Consider the following 22,799-nt stretch of genomic DNA (forward strand, 5'->3'; position numbering starts at 1 on the left):
GCTATTACAGTGCCTTAGCTTGCTGCATTACTCCTCAGGGAGTGGAAGATGTGTAAACCTGAGTCCGATAACTAGGTCTATCAATACATCCATTCATTGCCTAGATGGATCAAAGATAACAGATTTTGTGAAGCAGTTTCAAGAATAACTTTGTAGACACCAAGAGGAAATAACTTTAAATTATGCCTATTTTCCATTTATGACACCATTATATATGAAAAGCTTACCTTTTCAACTAGAAGACATGAGAATAAATAAATTTGAAAAAAAAAGAACCACTATGAAAATTGAATGCATTTCCTATACTTTTTTTCTTCTAGAAAAAATATGTAATTAACACCACATGCGATGGAAATCTTTTTTTCATTTCATGCACTGGCAAAAAAATATAAAAACATCAGACATTAAATGTGATGCTGATGTCGGCATATTATATATATTCATATATATTTATGTACATATTTGAAATCACATATTTCAAATGGAATACCTCTTTGTCTTGTTCTTATCCAAAAATAAAATAAAATCAACTGAGAATAACCTGCTTCTCCAAATATATCAAGTCACATACCTTTTAGACTTTAGATTTATTAAAAGAAGAAAAACATATCTTGAATGAATATCAGTTTGTTCTACTCAGAGGAAAACAATATAACTCACTTTATCTACACAAGAAAATACTAACATAGTCCAGAATATAATAGAGACCTATATAAATGACCCATTCGTCACAAATGATGGCATCAGAGGTCTAGTTTACTCAAGTTGGTGCTTGAGATTGTGGTTATTATGCTACGAGAGGCCTACCTTACCCCAAAGAATTTATTGAAAGTCACAAGCAAAGTAATACTGTACTTTGGATTTCATGATACAACATTCTGGATCTACATGGATTCCTGAATGCAGTCATTCTAAGGTGTCACTCTAAGTGTAAATAATGTAAGCACACTAAATTTGCCATATTGTCACAATCATTGTTTGCTTGAAGAGTTTTAGACTACCCTGATCTTTACATAGCACCACATATTCAAATTCCAATAGGGTAGAAATGTGCTGAATGAATATAATTGACATGGTGATGTGATTGATAGTTTGATTTTTAGTGTAGTGTAGTGTTCAGTTCAATATCAACAGTCCTCTTTCTTCAGTCACTGTGCAGAGTGACTTATGAATGATAAGAACATTTGCCAATACAGAACACATCTAATGAGTCAATACTCACCCAATGTACAAGCAAAAATGTCATGATGGTTTTATTTTTGCTGATTTTGTGAATCCAACCTTGCTAAGTTTTCCTCTTTCACATATTACCATTGCTGGATGTGGAATATATAACTGTGAATAATAGGCCCAAATTAGTGAAAATTTCTGAAAGTCAAGATATTTGATTGTGGTATACTGCACATTTATTCATGTGTATTGTCTTGTGCTGGGTGCTTGACTTTGTCAAAATCCTGTTGCCTATGATTGCAGTGTAACACAAGAAATAATGAAATCTTGTTTGGTCCACAAATCATTACTAGCTGTGTTGGCAAAGAGTGACCAATAAGTGTATCAACTTTACTACTTTCTAAACTATAAATAGCTTTGAAAAAGATTGAACATACTAAGCCAAGTCACTTCCTACAAACTGATTTCTGCATATTTTGCATGACATCACTTACATCTCGCACATATCCTCTGCAGTGTCTTATACTTTGGCATGGCACAATATAATGGACAACTGGTAGTTATTCACCTCATTCTAACTACAGGAGTTGATTTTATAGCCTAGAAAACACAAAATACTACAGATGCCTGATGGGATTCTTCAAAGGAGACTACCCTCTTAGTTTCTCTGACACATCACTTATTATCAAGAAGTGAACAAAGACAGCATGAAATAATAACCCTACAATATACATCATCATCGTCGTCATCCATGCACCTAACCCACACAGCTGCATGTTGCTAAACAAAGTAATACTGCAACCAAAACATGTCTTTTTCTTCCTTAAAAACTATTCTTCTGTTCAAACTAGAGTGTGATCTAGTTTTGTCTTCATGGTGCAGTGATGAAGCTGCTACTTGGTGTCATCATAGAGAATCCCTGTTGTCCAGACCACGGTTACCTAGAGTTCTGGTAGCCACTGGGATGAATCAGTCTTTATTTTATCATTAGTAGGCCCATAACATCCCATCATTTTGTCTGTTTCTCCGTGGGAGGGTAGTGATGTCAATGTCTTGATATTTCTCCATTGTGATCTGCTTCATCTGTACAAAAGATCAAGAATATGAAAGAATGAAAAATGACAATAAGAAAACATATGGAATTGATGAATGTTGCACATCCATGTAAATGCTTTCAGAGAGCCAAGTGATCACAAGAACATTATGCCTCTTATTCTTTGATGATGATTTATTCAATTTCCCTTAACCTTTTAGTTGCGGATATGAAGCAGTCTTTATTTAGTCCCAAAGAGCATGAACTTATTATCAATAAACACGAACAAATCACCCCAAATGCTAAATCATTGATATTCATCTATACTTTTTCAGACATCAATTTCTTCTCCAAGTGGTATAGTTTCTTCTGAAAAAGAGGGAATTCTATTTGGAAAATATCAGTATTTTGAAAAGTAAAGACTGAATATTGAGGCAATCATACCTTTTCACAACATATATTTTCAAATAAAATATAAATACATATATAATAAATTAAATGAAATATGCATCAGTTTCACATTGTGAAAATATAATCATTTTTAAAATGTTGCCATTTCTCTGAATCACACAAGAAAATGTATTTATTCAATTTGTTTTAAAAAGTCCAAGAATTTCTCTAAAACACATTTCTTCATCTCAAAGAAATAAAGCATTTTATATCACCAGGTACTACTCAATGAGGAACATTTCAAGCAATATGTAATTAGAAACTGAATAATATTTACACAATATTAAAACAGATTTATTTAATGATAGTTGATTGGAACATGCCAAAAATAGTAGCATTCTATGTTAGTCTAAATATGAATAGTATCCAACAGGGTTACCTATAAAATTTTGAATATTTTAGAATGAACTGACTGAAAATAATAATAAAGCCAAAGCCTGTGGCAAAGACAAACACAGTCACATTATGAGATTAACACATATATGCATGAGGCCTTCCTTTCAGTAAATCTAAAATTAGAAGGGGGGACTGTATCCTGACCTAGTGCATGCTCCGTCACACTCCTACACAGCATCTCTAATCTATCTGTGATGTCTGGTTCCCCCAGGGAGTGAAGAGGTGTTTCTACCCTCGTTAAGGGTGGATGTTGGGGTGAGTAGGTGGGCGGGGCTGGTTGTGATGAACGTCGGTGGTTAGGGGCTGATTTTGTTCTTTGTACCATCGAATGAGGGTTTCCTCCAAGAGACTATACAATAGAATTAAAAAAAAAAAACAGCTTTTTTTATTAATAGAAAATAAAATATGAAGTCTAACATCAATATAAACTAGTTTCAAGTCAAAGCTCATATTTCTCCAGCATGTTAGGCATATCAGTATGCAAAAATATGACAATATGAAATATACACTACATATTTAATCAAAGCTCGTCTTCATTGTTTATGCTGAGAATACAACAAAATACATTTTATGCTTCTACATTGTAATTCACAATTAAAAACAATTGTCATGACATTAATGCATATATTCTCTACATAAATATCCTTAATAGTATCTCTTTTTCAATCTCGACCCAGTCATACGGCAATTCTATCTTTCCTCCTATTAAACTTTGAGCCCCCCCCCCATCTCTCTCACTTTCTCTCCCACTCACAAGTCTACTGCACTTATCTTTGAAATAAATCATATTCAATATAATGATTTAATGAGACTTCACATTTTCTAGTCTCCACATGTTCCCTGTGCGTTTCCTGTCTATTCTCACTGGGTGGCTGCTCACGAGTTCTCTATCACAACTTAAAGGGATAATCATCAGGATTTCCTTTTCCATATTTCACATGACAAATTATGTACTGAGCAAAGGTAAACAGAATGTGAAATATTACGAGGCCATTTTGAGGGTGTGTTAAAAAAAGTACTTTCCCAATTACAATGTATTACTTGAAATATCTCAAAATTGTGGTTGAACCGATACAAAAATGTGGAAAAATTCATGTTATAAGAGTCAAAGTTTCACTTTGCCACAAGATCACTTAGAGCAAAATCAAGCAAACTTGTACAAATAGGAATCATTATGAATGCACTTTTTCTTTCATATTCTAAAAAAAAAGTGCGAATGCAGTTATGTGCATATACATGTAAGTATATTGTGGGAGATTACAATTTTTTTCTCAATAAGCAGCTTTCTTGCCAGAGGCATTTTTGGTCATCCCCCAAAGTGAATGTTGATTTTATCATGAAATAAATATAGGCCTATGCCCTAATTTTAATCCACACATTAACCACCACACTAATATACCTTGCATATTAATTATATTCATAAAGTTGAATCTACAAAGCCCTTCTCTACCTCATCGAATATTATTCATATGTATATGTAGAGCAGGAATTCTGAAATATCAAAGATGCAGAAACGTATCCAATTACAGCATTTTAATAATGTCTGATATCAAATTCTATTAGTCTGGTAGTTAATTTGAGAAAAACTTGACCTGACTTTACCTTACAGCAACATACACATGTGCATCATGCTCGTTTTTTTTTTTGGGGGGGGGTTGCGGGGGAGGGGTCAAGAAATACATTATTAGGAAAACCAGGTATGAATGATTCAGAAAATTTAAATACAGAATAGGCATTTTTAATAATCATTCCAGAATTTCTCATCAAAATTCAAAGCTAATTTTGTCTAATATCCATTCCCATTTACCTGAAGTTCATTTGTTCAACTTCCATTGCCCTTTGTGTATCAGATTTTGCATGTATAATGTATTTTGAGACCTGACCGTTTGGCATGATTAGGTCCAGCTAATTATTTCTAGATCACAGGAGGAAGGAATCATAATCCACTGGTCTTCAGGGAGTGCCATAACTGCCCCTCCTTGTCACATGAATGCATAGTAAACCATACAATATTTGCTAAAAGGGTAGGCTATATTTTCTGAAGCTCTTGGGCAGGACTTGGGTACCTGGGATTTCATTTAGTCACCAGCCTACAGAAATGTTAGGTAAATTTTGTATAAGTAAAGTTATTCAATCAGATGTAGAGATTTGGATTTATGTAACATAACTTTGTGAATCTCCCCATAAGAAAGAGAGCTATTTCTTTAAATGCAAGCGTGAACGATGTGTGACAGAGATAAAATAATGGATGAGTGACAGACAGCCTTTGAACTTATATCACGAGCAGCTGAAAGCCTTCATACCACAGAGGTGTAAACTAGAACAGACAGTTCTGACAAGTTCACATACAGATCGGGAAAGAGAGACTTAAAGAGAGAGAGAGCAAGAAAGAAGAGATAGAGAGAGAGAAAAAAAACTTGTATAGGGAGGAAGATGATTCACATAATACTGGGTATTAGTAATTTTCACTTCCACATTAGCAATGAAAGAGATCCTGTAAAATGGCGGGTAGTGAGTTGATTGTCACATGATGGTAGAGTGCATGTGACATTACTCCCTCTTTTTATTACCCTCACAGGGAGCATGTGAGACAGTTTTCTTGAAAATATCATTTTGCAATTCTCTGGTTTAATGATTGACCCAATTATCAACCTCAACCCTACCACTCATAACGTGCTGACTTCTTTAGGGGAAGGGTATTAAACTGAGAATGGGAGGAAAGAGGGGATAACTCATCAAATTACTTACAGCAAAGTTTGTGAAATAATTAGAAACATTCAGAAGTCATCGGAAATAAATAATAGTTCTTAAAATTCTTGGAATTATGAGATCAGGGGTGCGTTTCATGAAAGGACTTGTCAGACATTTTATTTGACAAGTACTGTTTTATCCAACATTTACTATGGTAACAGTGCCTCTCAGCCAATCAGAATCAAGGAAAGTTGTCAGACCTGACAACTTGTAAGACAAAAATGTTGATGAAACGCTCCCCAGTTCATCTTTTTAAATGCTGTTCTGAAAATTATGTACATATGTGAATGTAGGAACATGCTCTGCCCCTACCCCTCATTTATCTATAAATCATTATAGTAGGTTGTCATTAAGCTGTCTCCAATCTAATCCAAAGGTCATTTCATACAGCGCCTTTTCCTTTTGTTACAAAGCACTGTCTAACAGATCCTTGCTGATAACTGAATACAAACATGCGTATGATTTCATTTCTTTCTACAATTCTAATTTAGCTGACAAATAAAACAATGATTATTTAAAAATTGAAAAACTGTTTGTAAACTGTGTATTAAATAATAAGTAGGATGGACTCACCTGTGATTTCATTTCTTTCTAAAATTATAATTTAGCTGACAAATAAAATATTGATTACTTAGAATCAAACAACTCTGATGTAAAAAATGTACTTACAAAGTACTTACAAAGTAGGACGGACTCACCTGTGATTTCATTTCTATCTAAAATTCTAATTTAGCTGACAAATAAAATATTGATTACTTAGAATTGAACAACTTTGATGCAATCAGTGTACTAATATAATATGGACTCACCTGTCTGTGAAGGTACATGTTACTACCAGGTGATTGCCTGTATGCCTGACTAGGGCTACCCAAGCTACTCATAGATAGTAGAGGGTTGAGATGGGGCTGTGACATACCCCCGAATGGTTGCCTACTCACTGGTCTTCTACCCCCTACTGATACACCTGTACTTCCAACACTATGCTCATTGAATGCTCCTGAATAATGACTCCACCTGTAACAAACCAGCAATGAAATCAATTGGTATCTCATATATGGTCTAATTTCATCATTTGAATGTTTAGAATTTTTATTGTCAAACTTATTGTGATTTAATGAAAAGTTTCCTTGTTATCAAATATTCTTCAAAAATTTGTATTTACACTTTACAACAACACAAATAATGAGTAACACCAGCTCTTTCATTTCTATATCACAAATCATGTGTGAAAATAATTTAAAATGCTATGACATTTTAATTAAATTTTCAGTGCTATGATTGTTTGTTTTTATTCAAATTATCATTTTGGTTAGGGTGGACCATAAATGACTTACTTTTTACATGCACTCCATTAAATATCGTCTATAGTAACGTAAGATTAACTAAACCCCTGCTATGAGAAAACAACCAAATGTCTTTTCCTTTCACATCTGCTTCTAAGTAATATGGCTAAATATCTAATTTCAACAAGTAAAATCAATCACTTTACTGTTTATATAGATACATGTAGATAAGGAGTTCCTGCAGACTTAATTCTGATGAACTTGTGGTACACATCCATGTAAATTATGTAAGCAATATTCTCCAAGCAGACAATATCCAATGAATAACATAGAATTAGAGATCAACTCGTATGATTGATGGCTAAATACACCAACTTTTGATGGGTAGGCTTTTAAAAGATAGCTTCTACGTAATTGTTGAATTAGAAAATAATATATTCTGTGAAAAAGGGACTGCATTGAAATCCTAGTTAATGCAACCTGGCACACACTCCACTACCCCATAAAGCTACAAATTGGTTTTGTATGCAAATCAGAATAAATCCTATCTTTCCCACTCCATTTGCCTTGGAAACCTCTAATCCTTTGTAAATCATTTGTTTATGAAAAGTCAGGTACCTGGGTATACTGATGGCCTTACGTTTAGAGATGAATAACAAATAATAACCAAAGATGTCAATACTTTTGAGGATATGAAACACAAAATAGGAGCCTCCTTTCAACTACATATGAATACAAAAAAAATACATGAAGACTAAACCATCTGACATCCTTAAGGGAGAAACATAAAATGCTTTCTCACAATCTACACAACTCATAAAACATGTCTCCTAGGATTTAATTTAAAGACAAAAAGCATCCATATAGTAATAAAGGAAATGTTCATTATGATCTTAAGTAAGTCTTTAAAAGGCAATGAAGGTTTATTAAAAATCCATCAGAGGTGAATAATTGGAATCAAGATTTTTTTGTTTGTTTAGTTTAAGTCTGTTGTCAATTGACAGCTTTTCCAGCATATGCAATGCATCATTAATTCTGCAAACTGCCATATTTTAACAGTCTATGATGAAAGAATAAATTTTGTATTTTCATGTAAAGCATGTATGAAATATGTGTAATTACATAATGTACAATTAAAATAATTCTGTTTCTGAATAAGGAAGTTTCTGGAGTTCACTCTACACTGTACAGCGTGCAATGCAGTTTGGAGGGGACTTCACAAAACTAAATCTTAAAAAAATTTCTTGATGGGTTTTTGTCATCTTTTTATAAATATGCCTTCCCTTTAAATTGCTGTATTGATCCTTACCCTCTTGTCTGCTTGCTATCAATGGATGACTTTCTGGCGTATGGGTTGGGACTGAATTTTTGGCAATTCTTTCTCCATGATAAAAGCTTGCTCTTCTGAGCTGATGTGAAAGCCTCATGGTTATAGCACTTGTCAAGGAGCTGCAAGTACTGTGTTATCGTTTCCTCGTGAGGTCTAGGGGACATCAGTAGTTGAGTACACACTATGGAAAACAAACAAAAGTATAGTAATGTCTTTTCCCATCTTTGGGAGTTTTCAAAAGATATCTTAAAAACACTTCTTTTGTATCAAACATCAAAATGTGTTTTTACCTTTTTATCATTTTCATTCACATAAAAAGCTGTGAAAAAAAATTATGCTGTAAGGAGTAAGTTTTTCATTGTCATTATCAATCACTTCCATTTGCAATTTAGAATAAACAATTTCTTTCTTGCTATTGATGAATCAATATGGCTACACTAAAAATCAATAAAATTTTCTATCAAAAGCAGGTCTGGCATATATCTTCATAATTATTATTACCATTATGTTGTCACCATCGTCATCAAAATCATCATTGTGGGCATTATCTCAATCATTACCATCGTCACCATTAATATTATTATTCATTAATTCATAAAAAATACATATATATATTTTGTTTGTAACAACTTTTTCACATAACTTTATATTGTTTCCTTCAAACCAATAGTTGTCAGTTTGATATCAGTTACGAAGTGTAAGGATGTCAATATCTTGTCTAAGAGAAGTACAAGAAACATAATACTCTAATTCTGAATGTTACTGATCCAAATCACATGTCTCATAATTACTTGTCTTGATCTTTATCACCATGCTAACACCCTAAGCCATCAAGTATGCATAAATTTTGATCTTTTGTTAATATGAAAGAGTATCATAACTTCCTTTTTATGGAAAGGGGGAAAGAATGAGGGGATAGGGGTTTGTATATGCTCATTTACTTCCACTGCAACATTTTGTATTTAAGAGATACTTTAAACAATCTTTGAAAAAAATAGCTTACAAATAACATTTTGATGATATGTGTATTTTGCATTTTATATTGCTACTTTCTTTGATGTCATTAACACAGTTGATGAATTGATAACACTGATTTCTTATACAAAGGGCCACAAGAAAGTTTGCCTTGACAAATTAATTTAAGGCAAATTCACAAATACATGTAGGATTTTTAAAATGGAACCAATACCTAAACAAAAGTATCATAATTTGCAATAAAACACAAATGTGAAAAATCATATGTGATAAAGCATATTTTTAGAAGTATCAATTTTTGCAGGTATAAAAAACAGTGTAATTGGTGGGTGAAAAATTCAAGTCCATGATTAACTGACATTGCAATAAAAAGTGTAAACTATCAGTTGTTGAGATGGTAATATACACACTCATGATTCCGCACTTTATTATTATTTAATAAAAAACACAGACAGAATATCTGATATTGAACTAATCACAAATTGCAAATTTTGCATTCCAATGATGGTGATCCATGCTGTTGCCAAGAACTTGATTTGCTTTCATATAGAATTACACTTTTCATATTTTATGAAGATAAGTTCTTAAATGATGACTTTCTAATTTCATATCATCTTTTTCTAGGACTAGCATATCTAGCAAAAAGATTATATGAAAAAAATAAACTGAATATAATTACTCATGATAGTTATGACTGGCAGGTATTTCTGACATGTTATTTACTCATCTAATAATCAATTGAATCAAGTATATTTTCGGAGAAATGAGAAAGACAAGATCTGCATCCATTACAATTTTTTATACCATCAATCAATCATATAAACACATCTTCACAAAACTAAAATTGCATGTTGATGACCAAAATGAACCTTTGAAATACCATGATCTTTTTGAAAGTAAGAACCAAAATGAATGAAAATCCATTAATGTAAAGTTGAAAAGAGAAGTCCTACTAATCTAAGTTGATCAATTAACATTAATAAATTTGTTTCTTAGAAATAGAATGTAGATTAGGATTTACTTCTGCAATTTTTAAATAAAAAATAAATCTTAATATCATCATCAGGTTAAATGCCAACATTTTCTATCACCATAGCTCACATGAGGTCTATCACGTACACTTGATATAGGGATTATTCTGTCATGAAAAGGAAACTTCGTAACTTAATTTAATCAGGCCTAATATATTACATCCATACCTTTTTGGCATGACTCCCATGGCATTCTATATAAGGTACTGAACAAACTTTTTGAAGGGGAAGTGACAGCAACAGAGTTTAACATAGAAGTGACTTGTTTGCCCACTATGCTCTATGTATGAGTTCAGGGGCTGGCAAGGGATGGGTATGGATTGCAATTCACAAGTGATGGATAATGAAACATGCTATAAAGCTAAGAAATTACTGGCTTTATGGGGTAAGACAAAAATGTCCTAGAAAATGTTACATTGTGTGAAGAAATAATTAGTTAAACCCGTAGAACTGTATTCTAAAGTCGGATTTAATTCAAACTCTGGTTTAAAGTTGTGGTTTATATATAGAAAGTAGTGACATGAATGTCTAACAGTAGAGGTTCAATGTATCGGCTTATTTGACTCTCTCAAAAACATTGCTAACTGCCTGGGAAGGATAAGTACATGTATGATAGTTTGTTTTCACCATTGAAGAATTAGAAAAGAGCACAATAAACATGAGAAGCATTCAATTTAAACAAAACTTTGGCACATTTGGCTTCCCATAATTTTAGCACAACTTTAGACCACGGTCTGAGTTCAACCCAACTTTAGAATATGGGCTTAAAACTTCTATTGCTGCTCAAAATAAATGAACCTATCCCAAGCAGGATCTTCCACAGATAATAACAGGGTGACTTGCCAACTATAAGTAATGTCATTGTTAAAATCAAGTTTTGGGATTGATAATATCTCAGTTTTGAACCAATTCTTCCAGACTAATTCACCTGGATGACTGTTATTATGAGCAGATATGAATGTCAATGGGAGCACTCACACAGGTGACACAACATTTGCTCCGGTGATAATTAATCTGTGCTTTATTTCGTCTGAGATCTAGGGTTAGCGTTGCAATGGGTTTTATGTTAGGTTTAGGGTAGGGTAGAGTGTTAAATACAGAGTTGAAGTTTGTCATTTTATTAATGTGTGGAATTTACAGCGGAGTAATTCTCGCCAGAACAGATGTCATGGAACCCTTAAACAATCCCATTTGAATGTCTAAATCAGGAATTTAGAGGGAGGGGAAAGGAGAAAGATTATTTTAGTTTGCAGTCTAAGGATAAATAGGAAGTTGGTAGTTCTGTTCCAGTACTGATCTTTATAAAGGGAATATTTTCTCAATGTTTAAGAGTGAAAGTAACCACACCAATGGAGACATCAAGTTTAGGGTTTATAAAACATTTTAAACAAAAAGATTTTTAGTATAAACTGAACAAGTAAACAGCTTGAAAAGATGCACGTGGAATGCATTTAATGACAAGACTATAGAATATCACCTTGTTCATTTGACATAAATGCACACCAATTTTTAACATATGATTGTCATTACCCCTTTGACCTTACTGGATGACATTCAAAATAAGTCAAGTCCCTTGACAGAATCTACCAAAATATTAATGAGGGTATGAGGAGATTTATCATCAGATGTAGAAGAGTTGTCTATTTATTACATTCTTAGGTGTATTGTTTTATTTCTGAGGAAATGGACCCTGGTAGAACATTTATACTTGCCCTCATAATTCTCACTGCTGACTGATCAACTGAAACATGCCCTAACACTGATGATCAAGCTATTTTGGGCTTGGCATGTCTACCTTGGCAAGGATAATCACAGTCAATCTACCTTGATCAATATTGCTCTGATTTTCAACATGACTATCTAATTTTTAGAATATTTTTTTTTAACTTTCTACATGAATACTGTATTAAAAATATTTTTTTTGGAACCAGAGTACTATCAATCAATTCCAATCCAAGCATAACCTTTCCTGATCAAGACCTACCAGGCCTGATCAAGTTGTTTAGATTGCAGTGGAAACCTAGCAGGGAACCCAGTGTTCAATCGGGCTGATCTCCCCCCCCCCCCCCATCATGCAACATATCAACACCCATTCCAGTCGTCCACATGGATTACTAAATCTTCTTCCTTAAGTTCAGCCAAAGCACTGTGCACACCATCCATTGCCTAGTTAACTAAAGGTAAATAAATACTTCCTATAAAATGTATTAAGTTCTTATATTAACATTGGAGGTAAATCATAGATCATATAAATTTGCCATATCTCTTAATCTCCCCTAGTACTTACTTTTTCCCATGAACCTTGTAATCTGTCCTGGTAAGTCTCCCTCCTGTACTGGCATAGAACCTTGTTCAGGATCCGAACCACTCTCAGGCCTCATGTCACCCACCACTCCTGCAGGGTTTGTACTGATATCCTCAGGCTTGTTGCTACTGCTACGATGTTCTTTGGGGTTGAAGGCATGGATGGGTGTGTTAATGATATTCTTGATATCATTCAGGGCATTTCTCAGGTTCTTAGAGCTACCTGTTGACATGATATCCTGTGGAATGGAGTGAGAATATGAAATATTATAGTGTGTACCATGTATTTAGAACCTAGATTTTCAGGGAGAGGCAATTCTTTAACAGTGAGAGAAGTTGTAAAAATATGGCAATAAATAAAATATTATTAAAGTCTAATCTACTACTTGTAAAAATGACCAAAAAAGCAAATTGATTTAATATAACTTAATAATCTATTTACCAATGAGATCATATAGGATAGTTCTACATGAATAATAAACTATTAATAAAAAATGGTCATTAAACTGATTGTTTTCCTTCAATTCACATATTATACTTCACTGAAAATGCAATGATAATGGCTGATCCTATAAATATTGCGAACAAGGTACCATATCATTCAACCATTAAGAAAAAATATTTATGGATGATTTGTTGATTAATTATTTGTGAGGTATTTTATTTGTTCAATTTCATTATTCAACAATGCATGTCACTGTAGAATCAGCTTTTAGTGAATTTGAAACTATGAACTCAGAAATGCGTATTAGAATTAAAACAAGGTCTAATAGTCTACCTCTGAAATAAACTCTTATCATTTTGATACAAAAATGCATTTCATCATGAATTTTACAAATTGCATGGATCTCGTATGATTAGCTCTCGTTTACCCAGTAAGTTGTAATCATGGGTGATTTCCCAAATATTCTGGACTTAGACTATAAAATTTAAAAATATGCAAATTAACTTTTAAATTTCTAAAGTCTATTTTTTAAATAACATATTACTAATGAAAAAAAGAGACTCTGACACTTCTAAAACAAATGTAATGAATATCTTTATATTGCACAGGATATACAATATTTAAATTATATTGGCAATGTATTTAATAACATATCGAACAAGATCAAAAATTTAAATAGAAAATTTTATAAAAAAAGATTGAATAGAAAACTTTCTATCCTCATAAGGAGTTCCAGACAAGAAAGAACATGAAAAAAAGTTTACTTCTAATGCCTATCAATTCAATCTAGTCTGACCTTTTCTAGATTTCTGAGAATGGGTTGCCTGTCTTTCAACTTCTGTATACTGAGCATGATCTTATTCCTCGCTCCTTTTGTCACATCCTGTGATAAAATAAACACAATCATAATAATCAATTCCCCATCACATGATGACTTAAATCAAAACATACAGGGGAATAATGTAAATGATGAAAAAATAATAATTCAAAATAATGTAGGGTATGATTACAAATCATTGGGTTTCACATCACATGATTCACTTAACAATGTTCGGACTGCCACAAATTCAGAGAAGATCCTTGAGACATTGTATGGTATTTGATCTCTCAATGTCATCATAATATATGTATAAATGGTTGTTAGGTAAGTATTTTGACATAATTGACAAAAATTGACATAAAACTCCACACTTTTCCCTGACGATGATGATGATAATGGTCATTATCATCTTGATCATCATAATCACCACCACCATTACTATCATCATTATAGTAATGGTTATTATGATGATAATGATGATGAAAAAAAATAATTATATTCTTATTAATTACCATGTCTTCCAGTTGCTTTTCAGTAAGTGCCATCATTTCATCATAGTCTAGACTTTCAAAAAGATATGTATACTTGTGTAATCTCAAGCTCTTTAGCCATGTTGGTACATCTGTCAAGAAATATAAAACATTGAATTTAAATCAAGTATCAAAATAACAAAAGGGGAAATCATAAACTGACATCTAAACTTACTATCAACTTGACAAGATTTCCTTAAAAAACAGTCAAAAGTTTAGTAAAAGCTCAATAATTTGATAAGAATATCACCTAAATTTGCAATAAATACAAAAGTAGTGGCCTTGTTTTTTTTAATCAGTTTGAAAATGAAATTAAGAATATTTGAGGATATTTAACGCACACTCTCTCAATGATATATATTTTTCTTTAAAAATAATTTCCTTTGGGCATAGATTTTACAAACCGAGTGTTTGCATATCTGACAATTATACATTCCATGCTTTATAAATGGTCATTAATTCCCCCCCAAAAAAAAAAAAAATACAAATAATTTTCAGGCAAAAACGCAAAATAAATCCACAGAAACAAATTCCTTTCACATCATAACAATCTTAGGATATACATGTACACATAGTAACATTCTTTCTTCTCATACACATTAATAAAATACAAGTGTAATAAAGGCAACAATTAAGTTATACTATATTCTAGACCAACTTGATACCCACAGACTTTGATTGTTTATTGTTTGCTGCCCTACAACAAACAGGATTAAGATTATCTAACAAGTAATTGGTTGTAGGCATTGTGAATGAAGCTTCTACATGTATATCTCCCTCTGTACAGGAAACTATCAAATGACTCATGAATTTGACCTTGTCATAATGCAATCAGCTTTGATCTATTTACAAAATACTTTTGTTTAAGGCAATATGAATAATAGGTTCATTTTACATTTTTTAATTCTGCACAATTTTCACAGTTCAAGAGGTTGCAACATATTCCATACAGTATTAGCCTTCATATTAAAAAGTAAACAAAATAAAAAGAAAGGAATTTTGCTGAAATCACATTGGTGAATCCTTTAACACACAAAAAAGGCTTTTATCACATAGATTACAAAATGCTGGGAAAATACTTGTCATGAAAACAGAAAATAAATACAACACTGCCATCAGAGACCTTTTCAAACTTGTGTAAATTTATAACCTTATGCCATTAAACACCAAAACAAATTTCAACTTAATATTTAACTGCTCACCTTTCATTCCACTTTTTTCTTCTAAAAAGCTATTCCTCTTTCCTTTCGGATGGCTATCTTCTGGAAGATAAAATCAAATAATAACAATAATAATTCTAAATTGGGATTTTAAATCCAGGACAGTCTTCCTTTAATTGACTTTAGTGAGTTTATTATTAAACTATAAATGTGAATAAAATGAAAATTTTCAGCTGCATTCAGCTAAGTAAAGAGTTGGATATTGCAAGCTGATAAGTCAAATCAGTAGAATGATATCTGCCTAAGGTTTGGTATACAAATGTTACTTGAATGAGGAATCTTGGGGTTGTGATAAATCATTGAGAATTCTCGGTTTCGTTCTTCTGGGACACACTGCACATTAAGTGGAATAATATCCTGTCATTTCACTTTAAAGGAGAATGAAACCTTTGGAACAAGATAGCTTGTGTGAAAAAAAAAAAAACCAGATCAGCGAAAGTTTGAGAAAAATCGGACAAATAATGAGAAATTTATGAGCATTTGAATATTGTGATCACTAATGCTATGGAGATCCTCAAATTGGCAATGCGACTTGTAAACAAATCTCCCCATTACTTAAAGTATATATTTCACTTAAAGGGGAAGTTCACCCTGACAAAAACTTTATTGTAAAAATAGCAGAAAAAATAATAAAAAATATTGCCGAAGGTTTGAGAAAAATTCATCAAACAATTAAAAAGTTATCAGAATTTCAATTATTTGATTTGTGACGTCATATGCGAGCAGCATTCCTACATAGCGAATGGTAAAAAATCAATGAAATGTCATTTTCTCAGAAAATTGAAAATGGTTTTCACTGTACCTTTTGTATATCAATAGACAAATCATTTCACACCCGATCATGAATAGGAAACAAAATTAAGTCATCAGGAACCATGCAAAATTTGAAATTCATGCATTTTATATTACGTAACACATGGGGCAGCTGCTCGTCTATGACGTCACAAATCCAAACTTTGAACTCTAATAACTTTCTTACTCTTTAACGGATTTTCCTCAAACCTTCACCAATATTTTTTGCTATTTTTTCTGCTATTTTTGCAACAAAGTTTTCTTCAGGGTGAACTTCCCCTTTAAATTGTCTCTTTCTATAGGAGGGCATGTAATACAGATTTTTAAATAATATATCATGGATAAAGATTTTGTATCACCACAAGAAAAAGCAGAAAGATACATTTTGAGGGTATTTTATAGTCCATCAAAAGGAAAGTTGTTCACATGTGACATCACACATCCTTGTCATATCTTTCTCATTATTTGTCTGATTTTTCTCAATTTTTTTTCTTATTCTTTTATTTTTCTATTTCGACACAAGCCTACTTATTCCAAAGGTTTCATTCCCCTTTAAAGATAGATGTAGTTGCAAGCTGGATAAGCAAGTTCAGGCTATACATTTAAATGACAATAGTGCTCAGTATTATAGGCCTACAGTTCTAATATGCTATTTTGCTATTTATGCTATCTGAAATGATATATAAATCGTCGCCTTCCCGCACAAAGGCCGTTAGCGCACTGAGCGTCGCCTTCCCGCACAAAGCCTGTTAGCGGGTAGTGTTCACTACACGATAACGGTCCTTTCGCGGGAAGGCGACGCGCAAACGGCCTTTGTGCGGGAAGGTGACAAAATGTAGAATTTAAATGCAACATACCTGATGAAGGTCCTGTTACATTGACAGCTGGTGGTGCAGACATGGTTGTTGTAAGAGGCTGATGAAAAGAGTTTGACCCTACCAACAGGCCACCACCTCCTCCTCCTCCACCACCACCACCACCTCCATCACTAACCCCACTCCCTTGATACCAATCACCACACATCCCTGTTCTCAGGAGTCCTGTGGAGGACCCCTCCGACACCTGGGAAGCATAAGGTGATGGTTTCAGGAATGGTGAAACAAGCTGGTCTGAACCAATCTGACTTGGGTAGCATGATGATGGGGGGAAGGACTGTTGATCATCAAACTGGTTGATCCATTTACTTCTCGGGATTTGTTCTTCACAGCTGAGAGCCGGGTGAATGACGAGGTATGTGAAGAGCTGATGTGCTTCGTTTAAGAGGATACCATTGTCCTGCATGTAGCTCAGGAGCTCTGGGATGAGTTTGAGATACTCTGTTTTGGCCTCTGTACTGCTGGGCTGGAGGAGTGGTAGGTGTGAAAGAACCTGAGCCAAGGCTTCTTCTTTGCTTTCATGGTTCAAGCCTCGTACAAAATCTGTAGAAGAAATTAAGTTCATAGTTTTTTCATCTCTCATCTGATTTGGAATGAAATTATGCATCACAGAAAGATGGAATACTTGAAGGCAATCCAATATACAGTTTGTCATCATACATTGTACATGTATGTGAATAAAACAATAAGCTCTAATCAACACGATTCATATTCTAAATCTAGTTCAATCAAAATCCAACATTTTAGTGTCATTTTGGTAACATTTCATTTCAGATTTTTCACAGCAATTGTTATAAATCAAAAGGCATGAGAGTAGAATACAACACTCCAAGTTTTTTGCATTTTCAGTATTCTGTTTAAAAACACTGCGTTCATATCTGACTCTGTCCCATGGCATCATCGTATTTCAAAGCTGTAAGTTCTCATTCTTTTCATATTACAAAACTTGAGAACAATTTGGACCAAAAATTACACTAGAGTATTTCCTGTTCAAATTGATAAAACAGGGGAGTGTTTCATGAATTTCATGAATTCCCATTTTATCCAACAGTTACCATAGTAACAGTACCTCTCAGCCAGTCAACATCAGAGAAAGATGTCAGATCTGACAACTTGTTGGATGAAAATGTAGATGAAACACTCCCCAGGACTCTATTACACATTTCGGATTAATTTTCATTTATTAGCCACTTTATTTCGCGCAGCTTATCCAATGTAAGTCTTATTTGCATGAAAAAGTATGTAATATGTTTTGCCATGCATAGTAACCATATCCAAATAAGAGGCTGACTATACAAATCACACAAAATATGGTCTAGAGCAGTAGGTTTCTGACCATTTAAGCAAATATCCAAATTTGTAATCTGGAAAACAGGAAAACAATGTATTAACTTTCTATGTAATCACGTCTCCATCCACATAAGAAGACGTCTAAAATCAGAGCCCCTTTTCAAGGCTCACAAATTTTGTGTTCCTAAAGCAAATAATGTTTGTATTCTTCTTCCATTAGAGTACATCCCTCTTGTAGAGTAATGTTGTACGTACCAAGAGATATTACAAGAGTTACTACTAATACATGTAGTGCATACATGTACGTGTAACATGTGGAATATGTCTGGTATTCTATGAAATATAGCCATCTACAATATGATCATTACTATAAAAGAGAAAAGATATTTAGAGCATCATGTCTCTTATTAAAACAATTTAATATGGCCCCCACTTCATAACATGACTTGGATTTAATATAGAATATATACATTTATGTATGCGTAATGCACTGCAGTGCTCATAGTATGCATCAATGTCTGATTTGCATATTAGCGCATATGCGCATTTGACCATGCAATACAGTGCCATAAAACAGCTCATTTTGTACTTGGATTTAATATGGAATATTCGTCAGATTGTGTTGCTCTTGCACTACATGTATATACTCTCAGACATCATGCAGTCCAAAACAAACTTTCTTTGATGATGATGATGAGAATAATGATGATGATGATGATGTCAAGTTTTATCCAGGGATGAAATTCATTGTTAAAACACCCCATAAACATGTAATATAGTTTATTTGCTGTCCCCAATAGTATGAAGCTTTTTTTTTTTGCTTCCAATAAGGTCTTTAAACAGACATGAGCATGAATGCAGAGGAGGAGGCGGCTTCTCGCTCTTAAGAAAGCTCAAGAAAATTGCTAGCTCACTGCCAATACAGGTAAATGTATTTACCAGGCATCTATACAGAGCCCTGGAAAACCATGATTTGAAAAGCCTTTCAATCTGAGCTTTTGTATTCCCAGGATATGATACGTCAACAGCAAGGGTTCATATGAAATAAGGATGCAAATATGTCGTCGTGAGCACCCAACAGGTAATTTATAACCATCTTTTATAAGCTTTGGTCAATACAAAGGATCCATCTGGAATATATCGAAAGCATCACTGAACACCATAGCAACTGTCACTTTTTATCAGTTTTTCTTCCCCAAAGCAATAACAGCTACATGAGTATTATGTTGGCCATGGTAACCATACTGTATATCGCATTGTGTAATAGGTGGCTCTTTAAATGCAAACATTATTTTTTCTAGTACACATTAACGACATACATATATGCTGATAAATATAGAAATCCATCAATACTAAAACACTGACAATATCAATATGATTCAAATGTAATTTAAGTTAACTTTAAGGATAAAGCATGTTTGAGATTTCACTGTGGTTTGGGTTACAAATGAGAACTGATTAATTATAACCCATTTCTAGAATAAGACAAGGTACCACTTTATGCACTAAATCTCTCTTTGCTCTATAATTCAGCTCCAATGTACTATTGTTAAATCCCAAAATTGTCAATGCTTATAGACATGTATGTGTAAAGTAAGTTTGTACATTAAAATAGAATACCAAAATTAAACAAATTCTTTGGTAACATTGAAGTGTAGTTTATTCTTAATTTCATTCATATGACTGCATATAATCCTCTTAGAAATGTGCTTAAATTCTTTTCATTCCCTTTGACATTTGGGGCAGAGAGTGAAGGGGTGTGTAAATATTGTGCATACATGTACATACCAACAGGCAATAACAGCTTCTCTTCATAATCGGGATTAGATTAATTGTTTACAAATTCAGTGGTTAATTAGTATGAAATCATATTAAGCTGAACAAAAGAGAGTATGAGAAAGAAGAGGGTGTGTGATTACACAGTGTTGCAGACTGGCTGAAGTGAACTATTTCCTGACTGGAGGTCATGTCAAAATGACTCATTTTCAATATGTCCTGCCTCGTGAGGAAACAATAATCAACCTTTCAGAAAGTTTGCAATTGCTATTTCTGTCTTTGAACTTTCAAGAATTTGATCTATAGGGCTAAAATACATGTAAAACTATGCAACAAAATCACAAGCTTATTGATAAGTTTGAATTTTCCTGCCATACTAACATGCTAATTGCTTAATTTGTATTGAATATGTAGGCCTGCACATGAACTTCATTAAGTAGGTTTACTATTATATGAAAAAATATAAATCTAACATGGAATGATCAGGGTATTCAAGTTTATGCTTCCATTATGAAGACAGAATCAGTTTTCCAAACGCTTTTACAGAACGCTGACCATAAACATGATTCTGGGGGTGCTGTTTGCTTTTAACTTTTAGGAAAAATCCACTTGACCAGGAAAGCAAGGTCAAATTGGGAGTGGCCTTTTTTAGAGTATTTTTTTTTGTGGGTCGACTATCATTTTAAATTCAAGCAACTTCAAATATTTTAGTACCACACTTGCATGGAGCTCCTTGGCACAGCCATAGAATTTCCACCATGTTGAGGATAATAGTAAAACATAAAAAAAATAAAAAAAATAAGACCTGAGTTATGGTTTTTGTTTGTGCTACTGGTTCAGCAATGTCTAATCTCATCTCGTGTTTTGTTAGTTTGGTCCCTTCACGTTCGTTATGATGACAAATTAGCAGAGTATTAAACAGTGATGGTAATAATTACACATGCAAATTGTTGGTCATTATTATAACCGGGGAGTTGGGAGGTAATTCCCTGTCAGAACTATGCAACTGTATGTACCAACTGATGCCATTTAAACACATTTTATGATTGTGGTTTTGTACATACTCCCCAACAAACCCTGATTCTAGAGAAACAATGTTCTGAAACACACCTTTTTAAAAGTTTACGATCAGCGTTTTGAAATGTTATTTAAATGAAATGAAATTTTAAGCTGTCTGCTAGTTTATAATTTTTTTGTGTGTGTCTTTATATCAAAATGTAATTTTCAATCTATGAATGAAATAATAAAGTGCATATGAAAATGAAAAAAAAATCTTTTGAACTAATCAAAACACTTAAAAATCAAAATTAAAATGCTGATTCTAGTTCTACATGTACATGTACATGTAGCTTGAAAAGTGGATGCATAAAAATGCCTGAAGACCACAGCAAACTTGAATCCAAATCCACCTTCCCACAAAAATGCAAATTTATTTTAAAAGATATCAGTGCCTGGAATCTGACCATATCACTTTCTATTAACTTTAATACAGTGCATCCCAGAAAAAGAAAACTGGGATTCCCACATCGTTTTCCTTCCAATGCAAATTAATTATGATATGTCATTTAGTGCATCATCATACAATTCAATTCTCCGTCTACATTTTGATACACAACTGTGACGAACAGTTCACACATTAATGAGCAAGACCAGTCTGATATTTTAATGTCAAAATCATGTTGCGGAGAGAATTTGGACAAGATTGGTTTGTGATACGACAACCGCGCTTATTTGATGATTGGCACAATATTTGCATTTCTTTTGTATTCTTTGTTTCTCTCACTAATCTCTGAAATGAAAGTGGATTCAGATTAAACATGTTTTTCAGTGCAAATCATTTCTGATAGGCCTCAATATTTATTGTTTTTAATCTGCCATGCATGAATGATTTCAAAAGCAGTTGGTCTCAAATTAAAGATGAGAGTCCATTCTTACCATTTGTATCAACTTCATAGTAAAAACATGTTTAAATACTTCTAAAATATATCTCTGAAAACAGGTTTCCTTTTTTGTGGGATGCACTGTACATAGACTAAAATTACAATTCCATGACAGAGGTAATCCTTTTTCAATTGCTTAGAATATACTGTTAAATTCATATACTGTAGGAGGTGTATTTCCAGTTTGCAAATCCAACGATTAATATCAAAGTATTGAACAAAATTTACAGCCATGTACACAACATCCATCAGTCCCTTGATTCCAATTTCCATGCCTCACTATACAGACTTTGCACAAAGCCAAGTCTTGATGACACTTGTATTGGCATACTGTCCATGTATCTGATCCGAGGATAACAGGAAATTTAAGTCATTTACAGCTGAGTTT

General features: G+C 33.2%; 1 protein-coding gene across 3 annotated transcripts in view; it reads right to left on the reverse strand.

Moving 5' to 3' along the window:
- Nucleotides 1–1,110: 1,110 nt before the first annotated feature.
- Nucleotides 1,111–22,799, reverse strand: part of LOC121419364 (protein Smaug homolog 1-like) — a 38,434-nt gene continuing 16,745 nt past the window's right edge. For 2 of the 3 annotated variants that reach the window (XM_041613792.1, XM_041613790.1), the window contains exons 3-11: nucleotides 17,388–17,948; nucleotides 15,721–15,780; nucleotides 14,501–14,610; nucleotides 13,965–14,051; nucleotides 12,707–12,962; nucleotides 8,393–8,594; nucleotides 6,610–6,814; nucleotides 3,194–3,398; nucleotides 1,111–2,253 (exon numbers count right to left, since the gene is read on the reverse strand). In XM_041613792.1, the coding sequence (XP_041469726.1) occupies nucleotides 2,216–2,253; nucleotides 3,194–3,398; nucleotides 6,610–6,814; nucleotides 8,393–8,594; nucleotides 12,707–12,962; nucleotides 13,965–14,051; nucleotides 14,501–14,610; nucleotides 15,721–15,780; nucleotides 17,388–17,948 (1,724 nt within the window). In that variant the 3' untranslated portion in view covers nucleotides 1,111–2,215. The remainder of the gene's footprint in view (nucleotides 2,254–3,193; nucleotides 3,399–6,609; nucleotides 6,815–8,392; nucleotides 8,595–12,706; nucleotides 12,963–13,964; nucleotides 14,052–14,500; nucleotides 14,611–15,720; nucleotides 15,781–17,387; nucleotides 17,949–22,799) is intronic. The other variant, XM_041613791.1, reaches the window with a different exon arrangement.

The sequence above is a fragment of the Lytechinus variegatus genome, chromosome 7 (assembly GCF_018143015.1).
Source record: "Lytechinus variegatus isolate NC3 chromosome 7, Lvar_3.0, whole genome shotgun sequence".
NCBI classification, from domain to species: Eukaryota; Metazoa; Echinodermata; class Echinoidea; order Temnopleuroida; family Toxopneustidae; genus Lytechinus; species Lytechinus variegatus.